An 18,519-nucleotide genomic window follows, 5' to 3' on the forward strand; every position below is an offset into this window, starting at 1 on the left:
AGGGTCTGTGGACTGTTCTACAAAGATTTAGAAATCCATGGAATGTATCATAATCCTGTAATTGCTTCATGATGACTGCAAATGTTGAATGGAAATCGGAAACAGATCTTTTCTAAAACGTGACCAGTGTTGGGCAAGACAATGTGGTAACTTGTACTCTACTTACAATCTATCTGACAGTCGTTATTCATCTTGCCAAAGAACAATTGTCCTCTGGTGTGAATATAATATATTGCCTAAACATCAACACTAAATGGTGTTCCATAGACATATATAACCTAGTGTGCAGATGGTTGCATTGTTGCTGTCACACTGCACTAGATTTACAAATCAATCTTAATCTCTTCAATACTGCATACAAGAGACTTGGCCTGGATTGAAAGTTGGCAATCCAGACCTGATTAGTTAAACATGCCACCTCTAGTATACAATGAAGATGATAGTCTGGAATATGTTCAGCACTTCCCTACTTTAGCTGGCACCTCTCTCAATAGTAGATCACAAGCAAATCTAACATTGGCTCAACATTCTACAACTATGTAAATGAGGATATAACAATAAAGATCTCCACAACGCAACAAAAGTCCCAGTGTACTGAGCAGTTGCTGTCACCATGCCCCTGTACTGCAGTATTAGCAACACAGAAGAGAAACTTCACCAGCAGTGACTCTCCACAATCCCCTGATTCCATGGGAGGTCAGTTTAACAAACGCTAACATATAAGCAAACTACGGATGTTGGAAGCCTGAAACAAAAACAGAAAGTGTTGGAGAAATTCAATAGGTCTGGCAGCAGTGCAGACAGTCAAACAGAGTTAACATTTTGAGTCAGGTTGTTTCTGTTTCTGAGCAAATGCCAGTGTCCTTCTTGAAGTCAGCCTTATAAGCATTCAGCCAGCCTTCAAAACCAACTGTGACAGACTGGACACGATGTCCAATAACTGAATAAGCATCGCCTTCATCAGTTTCCACTTTCTCAATTCTCAAATTTCCAGCATTCCAAGGGAGCAATCTGAAGCTGTTCTTGAAGCTTGACATCATTCACATGAATCAGAGAGGAGCTTACTACAAACCATTTAAAATTGTTACTTGTTTGTCAAACAGCACCAAGTTTTGAGTTCAAATATCTTCATGATGAGGAAAAGTTGCTGCAAATTTGGAACACAGAGGTAAGTAAATCCTGTAGTTTGGGACATATTATCTCATGTGATATCCTGCCCAATCTGTTGGGAGATCTGTGGTCAACAATCTGCCAGTTCAGTCACTCGAAGAGGACCCCCCATCATACCGCAGTTTCCTTTTTTTTTCCTGATGAAGTGCTTATGCCCGATACGTCGAATTTCCTGTTCCTTGGATGCTGCCTGACCTGCTGCGCTTTTCCAGCAACACATTTTCAGTCACTTGAAGACCCTAGTTGAAAGTTTCAACCCTTCTTAGTCATTCTTCAATCAAAGGATTGAAGACTTGCAGACCCTTCAGGCTCTCTGTATTCCTGATGAAGGTCTTTTGCCTGAAACATCGATTTTACTGCTCCTCAGATGCTGTCTGAACTGCTGTGCTCTTCCAGCACCACTAATCCAGAATTGAACCCAGTGTCCTGAGTAATACTTATCCCTCAATCAACTTTATTGAAAAAATGAAAGAACTGCAGTTCCTGTAAATCAGAAACAACAGAAGTTTCTGGAAAAACTCAGCAGGTCTGGCAGCATCTGTGAAGAGGAATCAAAGTTAATGTTTCTATTTGGTGACCCTCAGGTTCTGAGAAATCAAAACACTAACCCTGGTTTCACTTAACTGATGCTGCCAGTCCTGCTGAGCTTTTCCCAGCAACTTTTTAAAAAAATTTACAATATCACTATTGCTAACTGCAGGAGTTTTCTGTGTGCAAATTGGCTGCCCTGTTTCCTCCTACAGGACATTGGCGATTCCCTAATGTGCTGAGAGATATTTGCTGGCAGTGAAAAGAGACAAAACAAACAGCAGATTCTGGAATCCAAAGTAGACAGGAAGGAGGTTGGAAGAAACTGCAAGCCAGGCAAGCATCAGGAGGTGGAGAAGTCAACGTTTCAGGTCATGATTTGGAGTTGACAACCACCTGACGAAGGAGCAGCACTCCGAGACCTAGTGCTTCCAATTAAACCTGTTGGACTATAACCTGATTTTGTGTGATTTTTAACGTTTCAGGTGTAACCCTTCTTCAGGGTGGGTGTGGGGGGAGTTGCAGGTAAAGAGGGTGGCGGGTACAGGTATGTGAAGACAGGTAGCGGGTACCTGATGAAAGGGGCTATGCCAATACATTCTGTTTTCCCTAAAGCGGCGTACACACATTTATTCCGGTGTGACACTGAGGCGGTAATTTCACCGGCTTTACCTCAGCGAGGCCCGTGTTATTTCAGGGGCGGGCTCCCTCTCAGTGCGAGCGTCGAACCGATCGAGACATCGATACGACCCAGCTCGATTGCTTCCCACCTCCCCGGAGTTGCCCCTGGCGACGGCCGAGGCCTGGCGTCACTGATAGGGCCCCTCCCTCCCTCCTCCCCTCCTCCCCGCTCGAGCGCTTTGACGCCAATGACACGAAGACATTTTCTTCCTCCTCCTCCTCCTGGTCTTGTTCTCGCCGCTTCGGTGCCGCCAGCCGCCGCTGTAAGTCGCTGTTGGGCGGCGGATCCATGAAGCGGCGTCTGTTTGCTGGTTAATGTTCCACCGCCTCCTTCCCTCCCCACCTCCTCCGGTATATTTTTTTTGCCTCTGTCTCTCTCTCACACACACTGAGCCTGTTGGTGTGTGTTTGAGAGAGGGAGGGGGGGTAGGTATCATGGCGGTGCTCCAGTGACTCTCAGCAAAGACTCAAGATCAGTGTCTTTCTCTCACCGTCCCCCCCACTACACCCGTCTCTGACCAGGACCCCCCATCGTACCGCAGTTTCCTTTTTTTTGTTTCCCTTTCTCTTTTCCCTTCTCTAACACTCATTCCTCCTTTTACATCGGCGGGTGGCAAGGCAGCTTTCTCGGCATTCCCCCCCCCCCCCCCCTTTCCATCCTCCCAACGTTGGATTTATGATTCCCGTCAGCTCTTCGACATGCAGCCTCCTCCGAGAAAGGTGAGCTCCCAAAACGACATCTTTATTCGCTGTGTATTGAAATGTCGTATTCGATCGGGGGGGTGGGGAGGAGGTGTTGGAAATACAATGTTTCCCAGTGTTCAGATTTTAAAAAGGAATTTCTCCCACCCCTCCAATTTATGTTTTGAATTTAACGCGGTGCCAATTTGCTTTGAGTTGCTTTATGGATCCTTTTCGTGAACATGATTTCTCTCTCTCTCTGGTGTTTGTGCCGGAATGGCAAGTATGCAGTAGTACGACTGGGTTCGGAATCACTGGGATTGTTCAGATATTTACATGTGAAAGGTGGGAGAGATGTTATTTTTTCTCTCTCCTAGAGGCTCAGTGGTTTATTTTTATGTGGAAATATGTTTCTCTTCAGTGCACTTCATCATGTAAACGTCGAAGTAAAGACCAAAATGTACCCGATTTTGTTCCTTTTAATTGCTTGAAATCGGAGTCGACATTTCAAGGAATGACGCTTTAGGGGAAGTGGATAGAAATAATTATCTTTAAATCAGTGACTTTTTTGGCTAAAATTTCACGAATTGTCTGAAGTTGATTCAATTGCAATTGTTGCTGCTTTAAATGTTCTACATGAAATGTTTCGCGCTATTTACATGATTTATGACATTTTTTTTCCTGTCACAGATGTTGAGTTTGTGCTGCTTCTGGGGAAATTTGCTCAAAATGACACTGAAAACATTCCGACTTTCTTGTACTTATTTTGCATGTTCTTGAGTAAATTGGTGGGTTTAGTTGGAAATCATTTTGTCTGTATACATTCATTATTTTTTTCTGTATACATTCATTATTTTTTCAGCCAACTGTATATTTCTTCTTTATCAAAGGTGAAAGTTACTCAAGAACTGAAAAACATCCATGCTGACCAAATGACTAAACTTCAGGCGAAGCATCAGGGAGAGTGTGATTTACTGGAAGATTTGAGGTAGGATTTCCAAATTTTTTGTCTGACTGGAACAGAACAAGAAGATCCTGAATTGTGGAAGTATTAAATAATTTCCTCCTTGTTTTGGCCAAACTGAATAATAAAGATGTGCCAGACTGAAAATACCACAAGTATGTTATTCTCATTACAAGATTAAAAACATATTTGTTAATGTACTACTACTCTGAAATGTATTCATTTCCTCCTTACCTGAAAGAGAGTACTTGTGTTGAATTGCGTTAAACATGTGAGAAAATTCACAGGTGTTGAGAATTCCATTTACTTTGGAGTTCCTGTTTATATTTTAATTTGTACCTTGAGATGACTTTTGACTATTGTATAGACTATTACTTTACATTATGGCCTGGAAAAGAATTAATCAGTGAGTTTTAAGTTTCCTTTTGTGACACTATGACTGTTACTAATATGTGCACTGCGTAAACATAAGCAGGAAAGCAAATACTGCAGTTCTAGTTTTGCCCTGCACGTGGGTGGCAGTATTAAAACGATAGTTCACTGTCCTTGTTGCATAGCACATTTGCATTTGCTCCAAATAAAACTGTACTATTTTTTTAAAACTCAATGTAATGAATTAATAATCATTTTAAACATTTTTGGTCCCTTTTATTTTAAATTATTACTCTGCATTTGACTGTAGGGCATTGAATTATTTTGCAGTATTTATTTGTCAATGTATGCTTGTTTTAATCATCATGTAGTTTGAGCTGCACGATAAATTACTTGATGAAGTCTGAATATGTATTATCAAATGACAGATGTCTTAAAAACGCTTCATGTTGTACTATAACTTAATGTTGTGATTATTGAGTTGGTTTGAGTCAATGGTTGTTTACATTCATTTGGGTAAACTGGAAATCATACATCCCCCAGATTATATCATGAAAATGAACAATTCTAAATCTTGCATTCAAGCGAATTAACAGTTGCTGAAATTTGGGTAAAACCAATTTATTGTGTTCCTTATGACAGAAACTAGAGATTGGAGTTCTCACACTTTGCAAATTTAGAGTATTCCTTTCAGCATATCAGTGTTTTAAAATGCAAATATAGTACTTTATTTTTTCTCCCACCTCACTGAGTAAGCAACAACATCTTTTCTTGAAAAGCAATTAGATGCTCTTCCTTTCTTTGATTTATTCACGGGATGTAGATGTCCGTGGCAATGTGCCTGCCACTGGCGAAGTGCCTGTCCTTAATTGCAATTGAGAAAGGGATGGTAAACTGCTGCCTTAGAATGCTGCAGACCTTACAGAGGACACCCCTATTAGGAAGGGACGTACAGGATTTTGACCTCGTGAAGGTGCAATGATATATTTCCAAGCCAGGATGGTGAGTGGGAGGGGAGCTTGCAAATGTTCCAATGCATCTGCTGTCCTCCTCTTCTTTGTGGTAGAAGTCATTTGGTTTGGAGGAAGCTGTTGGAACACCTTTGAGTTACCAAGGAACACTTCCTTACTACGTCTTTTTTATTATCAATGTAATTTTTCTTGATGCAAGGCACCATTGATTTTGGTGCAGTTTTGATTTACGGAAAGGTCTTTTGTTTTAAAACCTTCCATGCAACAATTCTGAGTAAAATAATGTACCATTTTGTTTAGGCCCTACGTTGGCCTGGTCCCAGACTCATTACTTGCTTTGCTCACCATTCCATCCAATACTCCAAGCAACCCAAATCAGGAACCTGGTTTAACTTAAATGACCTCAGTCACCTCACCTGGAAACATTCAAAGTCTGGCACAGTCTCAGTACTAAGAGCAGAGGATTTGAGATACTGTACCTGAAAGTTGGTAACTAATTTAAAGTATTTGGAGTGTATTTAAAGAACTAACATTTATATTTCAGATATAGATTTTTAGTTTTCAATGACACATGACCAATAAATAGATTTTCTTTTTATTTAAAAAAATGCATTATGTATTCATATCATGCTTTTCATGACCCTGGGGTTAAGTACTTTTGAAGTTTAGTCATGTTGTAATATAGAAGGAGAAAGTGAGGACTGCAGATGCTGGAAATCAGAGCTGAAAAATGTGTTGCTGGAAAAACACAGCAGGTCAGGCAGCATCCAAGGAGCAGGAGAATCGATGTTTCGGGCGTAAGCCCTTCAGGATTCCTGAAGAAACGTTGATTCTCCTGCTCCTTGTAATGTAGAAGCTATATATTTAGGTGGTGGAGTAGGTTCTTTGCTTTTTGATTTTGAGTTGGCTTATCAACAGTTGTGAAATTATATTTTCAGACCTATAACATAAATATCTGTTTGTAATTATAGTGTGCTCATATTGAGGCTACATAATTTTTTTACAATAAAATTCAGTTTTCAAAGTAGTACCTTCTGCAGGAATCTTGATTTTAGTCCATTTTTGAAAGGGAAAAGAATGTTTTAATCAATTTGTTTGTGGATTTATTGAGCTTCACCATAAAGTACTGTTATTAACGTAGGAACAGATTATATCTGGTGTTCAGAATGGCATCTCCATGCTTTTCCCATGTTGTTATAGAACCTGTCATAATTCACTTTGTCATTTTAAAGCTACAGTTTCCCTTTCTCTTTGCAATAATGTTTAGATTTGCAGAATAGTTACAACAAGATGGAAATGAGGCAGTTCAGTCAATCGTGCTTGTCAATAAGCAATTCTCCTACTGCCATTCCCCACTTCCCAACTCTGCACATTCTTCATCTAAGTTGAAGCTATGAATAATGGCTTTTCTACTTTAGTTAGTTATCATGAGAAATATTTGGAACCTCTTCCATCTGCTTTACAGGGGACAAGTTTTTGTTTTTGGAGTAAAAGAGTAAGATGAGAATAGAATTAAATTCCACCTGCTTTTGTGACAATAAATAACTATCAGTGTGTCTTTTGTGGAACCACTTGATGAACTGTTGTTAGGCTACTGCTTTTGGGATCCTTCATAGTGGTCTGAGAAACTGTTGAATTATATTCGCTATGCATATTGTTGTAATCCTTGTAGATATTAACAAAGAAATAACTAAATTTACTTAACCTCCTGTGAGAAAATCATGCATAAGATTTTATTTTTTCTAACTTGCTCTTTAATAATCCAAACCAAAATCAAGAGTTTAAATATGACTTATCAGAAAAATTGTCATAATATAATTTAAAAATGACATTATATAGCAGTTGCAGCAAAGCTAGATCTCTGACTTCTCACCAGCCCACGAAACATATGTGGCACTAATTTCAGCCATAAAAATTGCTGAAAGATTTTCAACTTCATCAGAGAATTCCAGCTCCTTCACTTTGAGGATTTAGCTACAAATTCTCTTCCAACAGCCACTCCCTATTGACCCAGTTTCAACAAACACCATTTTTACCAAAATTATATCTATCTAATCTTCATCTTACCTAATGACAATCTTGATGGCATGGATCAATCTAAGTCATTTTTATCCAAATGCTTGGTCGTGACCCTGTTTTTTGTGTGGCCAACTTGTGTGAGTCAGTCCTTTGAAAAATAATTGACATAGTGGCGGTAACCTTATTTTCCCTTCAGTCTGCTTTGAGACTCAGCCTTTATGTGCATTGCACCTCGAGATTTTTGAGTTCCATTGGCCTCTGGCCAGACCTGCTAAGTTTTGTCATCGCTTTGTGTTTGTTTCAGATTTCCAGCATCCACAGTATTTTGTTTTTAATATGCCTGAGACCAAATTGAACTAGGGAACAAGAGATGGTTACATCTTAATGATGGGACAGTTGGGTGAGAACTTGAATGAGTCTGTGTATACATTGGGAACAAGTAATAAGTGGAGTTAGTTTTGTGATGTATAAGCAGAAATAAAGCTACCTGAAATGATACATGCATTGACTGTCTAACCAGTCTTTACCCTCTGGTGTTTAACACCTCAGGTTGTTAACCTATTAAAATCTAGAAATCAGTTAAATTGCCAGTCTTGATGCATATATTATAATAGCCCAAAGATGATGAGCTGATATAAAATTTTAAGAACTCAGTAAGCGTACTTTGTGTAATATTGTGTTTCATAATATCAAAAGTTATAAATTCTTCAAGATATTGTCTGCTGGCATAGAATGCAAATATGAAGAAAGACTGAAAAAGCTCTCTTTTTTTTTGTTTCAATGTTAGGGGCATTCTATCAATGTAATAGTTTTAAAATTATGAAAGAAGGTCTGTAGGGAGTAAGACGCAGACCGTAATTGAAGTATCAAGATGTATCAAAGGTATGTGATTGACTGTAAGACATTTGGACCAAAAGGTAAGGGCAGTGTCATCAAACTTGTGAAACTGTGGAATTCACTTCCAGGCCTAGTGATTGAGGCAGGAAATAGGTTGTCATCTAAGACCGGATTCGCGAGGTGTCTGAAGGAATAAGAGATATAGTTGGACAACTGGGATTAGAAATATTTCCTTGTATAGAGATTAATGCTGTCATTGACTGTTGGCCTAAATGGCTTATTTCTTTGTAATTTTTGTTGATAAAAATAAACATTGTATATTGACAAAATCAATTCTTGATGAACATTTTGTGTTATTTGAATGATTGAATTTTTCAGACCATTGAAATAATTTTCCCAACCTTAAAGTTTTCTCCTTTCCGTGGGGAAAATATGAGCCTGTTATTTAGTGTTCCCTGTTATCTATACAATACTTTGAATTCAGTTTAAAGGGAAAATTTGAACATGGAACCACTATCCTTTTTTGCCTCCCTTCCTCTTCAAAAGTCTGTTCAACAGAATGAAAATTTGAGAATCGTTGTAAAGAGTGACTACACTTTTTTGGTTAATTTTTGAAAGCAAATCAGTATATAAATATCAATGCAAGATTCTTGAGATCTTTTTCAAAGGAGGAGGTGTCATACATATTTGGTATTACAACTTGCTCAATAAGTTGCAACATAAACAGGGATATATATTTTTAATATACGTTCTTGGAAAAGAACACCAGTCTTAATTGTTAAGTTTGTTGCTCTGAATGTGGATGCTCCTTGAGTTGCTGAATATTCCAAGCATTTTCTGGGGTTTTTTTCCAGATTTTCAGCATCCACACTTTTGCTGATTTTGTATATTTTGCTTGTGATGCATTTTAAATTGATCTACATGGAACATGTCATGTATATAAAATTAGGAGGAGGATCTCTTGTTCAAGATCATCATTATTCATCACTTGGGTGACAAATATTTTCAGCCAAGCTTGGATCTTATTCAAGTTCTCCTGTAGTTGGCGTGGATTGCTTAATTATCAGAGAAGTTGATAATGGAAGTGAACATCGATTTGCCAGTGCACTCTATATGTTTAATCTCGTGATTAAGGGAAAGGTCTGCAAATACTGCCTTTTTAGTGAGGCTGATTCAGTGCTGTGTTTAGGAATGTAAAACTATTGAACATGTATTGACTAAGTGTGGACAATTGAAAGAATGGTTATCACTCTAAACTCTTAAGTGTTAAACGGCGTAAGATTTGTTCTCAAAACTCGCCAATACCAATTATGTTTTAGAAGATTTGTAGCTCAGGTTGAGGTTTTGGATGTAGGTTTGCTCACTGAACTGGAAGGTTCATTTCCAGACCTACTAGGTAACATCTTCAGTGGGCCTCAGGCGAAGCAATGCTGCAAATTCCTGCTTTATATATATATATATATATATATATATATATATTTGAGTTTCTTTGGGTTAGTGATGGCATTGCCAGTGGTGATGTTATTTCCTGTGGTGAAGTAACTTTCTGTTCCTTTTCTCAGGAGGTGGTAGATGGGGTCTAACTCAATGTGTTTGTTGATAGAGTTCCAGTTGGAATACCATGCTTCTAGGAATCCACATGCATGCCTTTGTTTGGCTTGTCCTGGGATAGATGTGTTGTCCCAGTCGAAGTGGTGTCCTTCCTCATCTGTATGTGAGGATACCAGTGAGAGAGGGTCATGCCTTTTTGTGGCTAGTTGGTGTTCATGTGTCCTGGTTGTTAGCTCTGTGCCTGTTTGTCCAATGTAGTGTTACTTGCACAGTATTTTGTTAATGATGTTACTTTTGCTCATTGTCTGTGTAGAGTCTTTCAAGTTCATTAGCTGCTGTTTTAGTGTGTTGGTGGGTTTGTGTGCTACCATGATGCCAAGGGGTCAGAGTAGTTTGGTAGCCATTTCCGAGATGTCTTTGATGTAGGGGAGAGTGGCTAGGGTTTCTGGATGTGTTTTGTCTGCTTGTTTGGGTTTGTTGCTGAGAAATTGGCGGACTGTGTTCATTGGGTACTCATTCTTTTTGACTACACAGTATAGGTGATTTTCCTCTGCTCTGCGTAGTTCGTCTGTGCTGCAATGTGTGTTGGCTCGTTGAAATAATGTTCTGATGCAGTTCCGTTGCTTCAGTTGCAAAAAGCCAAGCAAGCAGACAAAACACATCCAGAAACCCTAGCCACTCTCCCCTACGTCAAAGACATCTCTGAAATGACTGCCAGACTACTCGGACATCTTGGCATCATGGTAGCCCACAAACCCACCAAAACAGCAGCTAATGAACTTGAAAGACCCTATACAGACAATGAGCAAAACTAACGTCATTTACAAAATACCGTAACAAACACTATTGGACAAACAGGCAGAAAACTAAAAACCAGGATACATGAACACCAACTAGCCACAAAAAGACACGACCCTCTCCCACTAGTATTCTCACATACGGATGAGGAAGGACACCACTTTGACTGGGACAACACATCTATCCTAGGACAAGCCAAATAAAGACACGCGTGAGAATTCCTAGAGGCATGGCATTTCAACTGGAACTCTATCAACAAACACATTTGAGTTAGACTCCTTCTTCCACCCCCTGAGAAAAGGAACAGGAAGTGACTTCACAGGAAATAACATCACCAACCCAAAGAAACCCAAACATATAAATAGAAAGCAGAAATGTTTAGCTTGCTTCGCCTGAGGCCCACTAAAGATGTTACCTAGTAGGGTAACAAAATGTCTGAAAATGAACCTTCCAGCTCAGCGAGCAAACCTACATCTAACGCAATTGGTATAGAGAGCAGATGATTGTGGTCAGATTCCTGGTCTCAGTGTGTTGTCGATGGAAGAACCAAGTGGGTTTCGATTTCTTCACCGAAGGGGTAAGAAAAAATAAATTGAGATTCTCCTAAAGCCATATTCTTGTATTAATTCTGATTGGAATACGAATATGCAATGTATTAAATGAATGCTTATTGGTATTGCAATGCAGTTGTGAAGGTGCTTGCTAGATGATGTCAATTTATGTGTAATAAGAATTTTTTTTTCAAATTCTTTCACTGCGTGTGGATATTGTCAGTATCTGTTGTCTGTCCTTTATTTGCCTTGGAGGACTTGTGATGAGCTACTTTCTTGAACTGCTGAAGTTTGTGTGGTACACCTGTAGTACTGTTAGGAAAAGAGTTCTCTGATGTATGATTATAACTTTGTTTATTTATTGGCATTTAGTTAGAAATAGCAATATGGTTTGGGTGCTTATCATGGGAGAAACCTGCAACTGCTGGTGTCTGTCTGCATCAGCTGCCTTTTTCTATCTAATAGGTCTCCCATTTAATTAATAGCAAGATTTCAATCCATGGCTAAAGTTGTAATTGTGATTAATTTACCTACACTAATTTTGTTTCAGAAGGTATAAAGACATGACAGCACACAGGAGGCCATTTGGTCCGTTAAGTCCAAAATGGCTCATTTGTTATGTTCCCAATTGACAGATATTAAAGTGAAATCTGTATTGATAGACCATAAGTTTTATTTTTGCCACACATTTACTATGATGGGCAGTCATTGAACATATTCCCAAGAAAATACTTTAAACAAAAAAGCAAAAAGGTTTTTACACAAAAAAGAAAAGATAACTACTTGTATCACCGTTTGTCAGAGCTGTTTGAAATTGTCTTGTTTCATATAAGAAATAAAGATTCTATCCTTTTACGCTAAACAGCAACCTCTCAAATACTTAAACCTCTGGTCATACTGTCTCCACCCTGAAGTTCCTTCTTCAGTTATCATGGTTGTGTTTAATATCTGGAGCTTTCTTCTTTCCTTTAAACACTTGCACAACAAGCACATGGGTTTCTCATATCTCCAACTTCCTGCAGTTTTATTCTTGAATTTTCTTCTAAGCCACTCAGGACTTCTTCCCCAGCCCTTGAGTTTTGAATTTTGCTAAACTCGCAGCATTTCTATTCAGACTTAATCTGCACACTGCTAACCTTTTGGGTAGTGTAGTCTTTGTATAATACTGGATTATACAACAGCTTTTTCTTTTCCTTTCACGTTGTTTCTCATGCATGGAACTCTTCACTTCATGCTGTACTGTGAGGCTGTAAACTTCATTAAATCAGTATACAGGTATATCAACAACCACAGATGCCTGCATTGCTCCCAGAATAAATTTAAAATGAAACTAAACCCATGTCACTCTCTCTTAACACAATGTAAAAACGTAAATCAAACTTGAGGCCATGCATGGTTCTTGACTGTCGACCTCCAGTTTGCAAAGAGCAATAGTAATACACGTTGAATTATCTTCATACTTTTTTTATGCAGTCCAATCAATTCCAATCCCCTGCTATAACCTTATTGCTTTGCAGGCTTATTTCCCTTCAGCCCATCCAACCTCCCTTTGAAATTATTTAATTATCTGCCGCCGCTACCCTCATAGCATGTCATTACCTCTCACTGCATTGTCACATTCATCTGCATCTTTTGTCCAAAACATTAAATCTGTGTCTCCTAGTTTTTATGTTGCTACTAATGGTAACTGATTTTCTTCATCCCCCTATTTAACCTGTTTATAATCTTGTCCACCTTTTTCAAATGTCCCCTCAATCCTCTTTGCCTCAAAGAATTCAGACCAAGATTCTCCACTCCTAACCCTGTAAATAATATCCCCCTTCCTTGGAATCTTGCATCTCTTTCGATTCTGCATTTACTGGTAGGCACATTATTGATAGTCTTTCAAATGTTTTCAGAGGCACTAACAGGAATGTCTAGATTGCAACCCAGCAAAATTTCTATTGTGTAAACATTATACTTTGACATTTTATGCCTGCAATGCAATCAGTTTTCTATAATGTTCTTGTGAAAGACTTATTATTCAAGAAAAAATTGTGTTCTTAATGGTAATAGGAAAAATGTTGATTAAAAAGCAATCACTTGTGCTTTTCTTTCCTGACCTTGACAATGTAACCTTTTCTCAAGCACGGATCCCAGGAATTTGCAAACAGTTGTCAATCTACCAAAACACACTCTGTCACTTAACCTCTGCTATTGGAATATGCCTAAGCAGGGACATTAAAAGAACAGATCAGGTTAAACCGTCAGTGATAGGACTTAAATATCACAGGTTTTTGAAATTAATACTCAGCTAACCTATCTAATTTAAAAAGAAGCTGGATATCTATATTAAAAGTTAAAAATATAGACAGATTATTTTACTGAATAGAGCCAAGGGACCATTATCTGTGGTCTGCAGTTATTATTGAAAGTTGTTATGATGCTACATAGAAGTCTTAATATACTTTGGAGAAATTTAATGTATTTTGGGCATTTTTAATCTTATCACGTAATTTAAGAAATAAGTCCATGAACATTCATGAGTTTATATAAGTGTGGCTTTTTGTGGGAGAGAGTTTCCTGGATTGAAATAGGTTTAGATTTTCCAATATGATCTTGGAATGTTTTTCCTGTTACCTTGAGGCGGAGTGTAAGAGTTCCTGCCTTGGTGGATACAATTACCAATTTACATATAAGAACAAATTACTGTGAATGCTGAATATTGAAATATTCATTTAATCTAACAGTATCTGAATGAATGATTTATTGTCACATGTGTCTTGAAGATGTGTGAAAGGTGTTCTGTTGCCACAATCCAGTGCCATTTTGAAGTACAATAAGGATTAAAGAAATTACTTAAATAAGAGCCCATCTTCTGCTGCACTTGGGGTCTGGAGCACAGCTTCGGAGCTTCTGCAAGGTCTTTGCAAGGTGTTCCAGTCTTCAAGGTGTCCTTGTCCAGGAACAGCAATGATAACGCCCATGCCCTAGGAGACCCTGGTTCTGTTGCAGCTGCCAAATCGCCAATACCACTAAGAGTCCAGGCTCCAGACTTACCACTGCCAGGTGTCTCTGATCTGGGCACCGTTACAATCAAGCCACCAGGTTCTGGGTCTAATGCCGCTAGAAGTCACTGCTCCTGCCACTGCCAAATGTCCAGACTCTGGGCACCACTACGTCCCAGAGCATAAGATATGGTACTGCCACCACCAAGAACCCAGATACCAGGCCTACTGCTGCCAGGAGTTCCTGCTCAGTGAACCGCCACTGCTAAGCATCCAGGGACCTGGCACTGATGCCAGGGTCTGGGCCTACTGCCACCATTGCCAAGAGTTCTGGTCCATGCCACCAACATTGCAGCCGCCGCCCTGCCCTTTCGCTCAGGCCTCTATGATGATAAAGAAAGTAACCGTCATAGTTAGACAGAGTAGTGAAGAACACATTTGGTACATTTGCCTTTATTGGTCAGTATGTTGAGTATAGGAGTTGGGATGTCATGTTGCGGCTGCACAGGACATTGGTTTGGCCATATTGGGAATACTGCATTCAGTTCTAGTCTCCCTGCTTTAAGAAAGATGTTGTGAAATTTGAAAGGGTTCAGAAAATATTTACAAGGATGTTGTCAGGGTTGGAGGATTTGAGCTATAGGGAGAAGCTGAATGATAGACTGGGGCTATTTTCCCTGGACTGTCAGATGCTGAGGGGTGACCTTTATAGAGGTTTATAATATGAAGGGCATAGATAGAGTGAATAGTCAAGGCCTTTTCCCCAGGGCAGGGTAGTCCAAAACTAGAGGACATGAGTTTAAGGTGAGAGAGGAAAGATTTAAAAGGGGCCTAAGGAACAACTTTTCTATGCAGAGGGTGGTGCATGTGTGGAATGAGGTGCCAGAGGAAGTGGTGAGAGTGGTACAATTATAACACTTAAAAGATGTCTGGATGGGTATATGAATAGGAAGGGATATGGGTGAAATGTTGGCATACAGCACTAGATTAATTTAGGATATCTGGTCAGCCTGGATGCATTGGATAGAAGGGCCTGTTTCTGCGCTGTGCAGCTCCATTACTATAACAAAGGGAGATGAAAAGTATGTGCAGAAAACCATGCTACTGGCCTGAAGCAGGTGGGCTTGCACAAGCCCAAGCACTACCTACCATACTGGCGCCATCTTGGATGCTGTGGAACAAGAAATAGTTTTAACATGTTAGGCCAATAATCCTTCAGTACTTGGGAGACATCATATCACTTCTGTGCACCAGTAACTTGTTCAAATTTGTTACTGGAGTTGATGAGTGAAAGGATAATTTCAAATGTTAAATGTGTGATGTAATCACAAAAAATCTGAAGCTTTTAAGGAAATATTGAAATTGTAGTCAGGAGGTTTGCCAACAGTAGTATGGCTACATTCTCAACAACAAAGCTGGAATTAGTATCAAGTGGTATTGGACCAAGTTTTAAAAATGGAAAATATTGATCTACTTAAGTCATGCAATGACTAGTGTTACTACCGTCCGATGTTACAGGACAGCAACAAGTTATTCAGCCAGTAGAACTGTGTGAGCTTGCTCCCCATGCCTGTAGCCACACCAACATGTTCTTCTGTTTGATTCTCATGTGTTTATTTAGTTTCCCTTAATTTCACCTTTCCCAGTTGTTTCAATTACTTGCAGTCATCTGTTATGTCTTCTAACTCATCTCTGATTTGAAAGTTCTGATGAGGATTTAGTTTGGACCAAATAAATGTAAAACAAACAAACAATCAATCAAACAGGTTACATCAGTTTAAGGTTTTAGTTTGAAAGTTCCAGACCAGAGGTGTTTAGTTAAAACCTGAAACAGTTATTTGAAGCTGAGGACATCCATGTTCAGTTGTGTGAATTGCCAAAGAAAATGCTGTCAAACTCTCATGACTGAAAATTGGATGAAATGGATTTCTCAAATCTATAGATGTGATCTAAAAGGGAACTCTGAGAATATTTGAGAACTAAGAAGTGATGGTGTTCGAAATAGGTGGGATTGTATTTTTGCCATGTGTTTCAGAGTCTTTGAATTTTATGTAAATAGCCTATTTTATCTCTGTTTTTATTGTTAGAATGGAATCTACAATATCCATGCTTGTTTCAGTGAAAGATCACCTCTTTGAAAAGAAATCTGTCAAGGCTCAAATATTCTGAATTCAAATATTCCCATTTTGATCACATGTATTGATTTCAATTTTGAATCTAATCCATTCAGTAATAATATCAGCTGGGATCATAAAACTGCTTTATAGAGTCATAGAGATGTACAGCATGGAAACAGATCCTTCAGTCCACAGCGTCCATGCCGACCAGATGTCCCAACCAATTTAGTCCCACCTGCCAGCACCCGGCCCATATCCTTCCAAACCCTTCCTATTCCTATACCCATCCAAATGCTCTTAAATGTGTAATTGTACCAGCCTCCACAAGTTCCGCTGGCAGCTCATTCCATATATGTACCACCCTCTGCGTGAAAACGTTGCCCATTAGGTGCCTTTTATCTCTTCCCCTCTCATTCTAAACCTATGCCCTTTAGTTCTGGACTCCCCGACCCACAGGCAAGTCTAAGATTGTCTATTTATCCTATCCATGTTCCTCATAATTTTGTAAACCTCTATACAGTCACCCCTCAGCCTCCGACGCTCCAGGGAAAACAGCCCCAGCCTGTTCAGCTTCTCCCTGTCGCTCAAATCCTCGCAACCCTAGCACCACCTTGGAAATCTTTTCTGAATCCTTTCAAGTTTCACAACATTTTTCCGATAGGAAAGAGACCAGAATTGCACACAATATTCCAACCGTGGCCTAACCAGTGTCCTGTACAGCCGCAACATGACCTCCCAACTCCTGTACTCCATCCTCTGCGGCTCCACTTTCAAGAGCTATGAACCTGCACTCCAAGGTCTCTTTGTTCAGCAACGCTCCCTAGGACCTTAACATTAAGTGTATAAGTCCTGCTAAGATTTGCTTTCCCAAAATGCAGCACTTCGCATTTATCTGAATTAAACTCCATCTGCTACCTCTCTGTCCATTGGCCCATCTGACCAAGATCCTGTTGTAATCTAAGGTACCCTTCTTCGCTGTCCACTACACCTCCAATTTTGGTGTCATCTGCAAACTTACTAAATATACCTCTTATGCTCACATCTGAATCATTTATATAAATGACAAAAAGTAGGGGAATCGGCACCAATCTTTGTGGCACTCCACTGGTCAAAGGCCTCCAGTCTGAAAAACAACCCTCCACCACCCTCTGTCTTCTACCTTTTGAGCCAGTTCTGTATCCAAATGGCGAGTTCTCCCTGTATTCTGTGAGATCTAACCTTGCTAACCAGTGTCCCATGGGGAACCTTGTTGAAAGCCTTACTGAAGTTGATATAGATCACATCTACTGCTCTGCCCTCATCAATCCTCTTTGTTACCTCTTCAGAAAACTCAAGTTTGTGAGACATGATTTCCCATGCACAAAGCCTTGTTGACTGTCCCTAATCAGTCCTTGCCTTTCCAAATACATGTATGTCCTGTTCCTCAGGATTCCCTCCAACAACTTGCCCACCACTGATGTCAGGCTTACCGGTCTATAGTTCCCTGGCTTGTCCTTACTACCCTTCTTAGACAGTGGCACTACGTTAGCCAACCTCCAGTCTTCCGCACCTCACTGTGACTGTCGATGATATAAATATCTCAGCAAGAGGCCCAGCAGTCACTTTCCTAGATTCCCACAGAGTTCATTTTGCAAGGTGTCACCATCTATTTCGCTACTTTCTATATCTTCCATATCCTTTTCCACAGTAAATACTGATGCAAAATACCCATTTACTATGTCCCCCATTTTCTGCAGCTCCATACAAAGGCCGCCTTGCTGATCTTTGAGGGGTTGTATTCTCTCCCTAGTTACCCTTTTGTCCTTAATGTATTTGGATTTTCCTTAATTCTATTTGCCAAAGCTATCTCACGTCCCCTTTTTGCCCTCCTGATTTCCCTCTTAAGTATTCTCCTACTGCCTTTATACTCTTCGAAGGATTTACTCGATCTCCCCTGTCTATACTTTACATATGCTTCCTTCATTTTCTAAACCAAACCCTCAATTTCTTTAGTCATCCAGCATTCCCTATACCTACCAGCCTTTCCTTTCACCCTGACAGGGAATATACTTTCTCTGGATTCTCGTTATCTCATTTCTGAAGACTTCCCATTTTCCAGCTGTTCCTTTACCTGCGAACATCTGCCCCCAATCAGCTTTGGAAAGTTCTTGCCTAATACTGTCAAAATTGGCCTTTCTCCAATTGAGAACTTCAACTTTTAGATCTGGTCTATCCTTTTCCATCACTATTTTGAAACGAATGGAATTATGGTTGTTGGCCCCAAAGTGCTCCTCCATTGACACCTCAGTCACC

General features: G+C 39.6%; 1 protein-coding gene across 5 annotated transcripts in view; it reads left to right on the top strand.

Moving 5' to 3' along the window:
- Positions 1-2,634: 2,634 nt before the first annotated feature.
- The window catches only part of LOC132816508 (F-BAR and double SH3 domains protein 2-like), a 239,631-nt gene continuing 223,746 nt past the window's right edge, over positions 2,635-18,519 (top strand). For 4 of the 5 annotated variants that reach the window (XM_060826190.1, XM_060826191.1, XM_060826193.1 and 1 more), the window contains exons 1-2: positions 2,635-3,099; positions 3,951-4,048. In XM_060826190.1, the coding sequence (XP_060682173.1) occupies positions 3,079-3,099; positions 3,951-4,048 (119 nt within the window). In that variant the 5' untranslated portion in view covers positions 2,635-3,078. Of the gene's footprint in view, positions 3,100-3,317; positions 3,406-3,950; positions 4,049-18,519 lie in introns of those variants that run through there. The other variant, XM_060826192.1, reaches the window with a different exon arrangement.

Source organism: Hemiscyllium ocellatum, chromosome 6 (assembly GCF_020745735.1).
Source record: "Hemiscyllium ocellatum isolate sHemOce1 chromosome 6, sHemOce1.pat.X.cur, whole genome shotgun sequence".
NCBI classification, from domain to species: Eukaryota; Metazoa; Chordata; class Chondrichthyes; order Orectolobiformes; family Hemiscylliidae; genus Hemiscyllium; species Hemiscyllium ocellatum.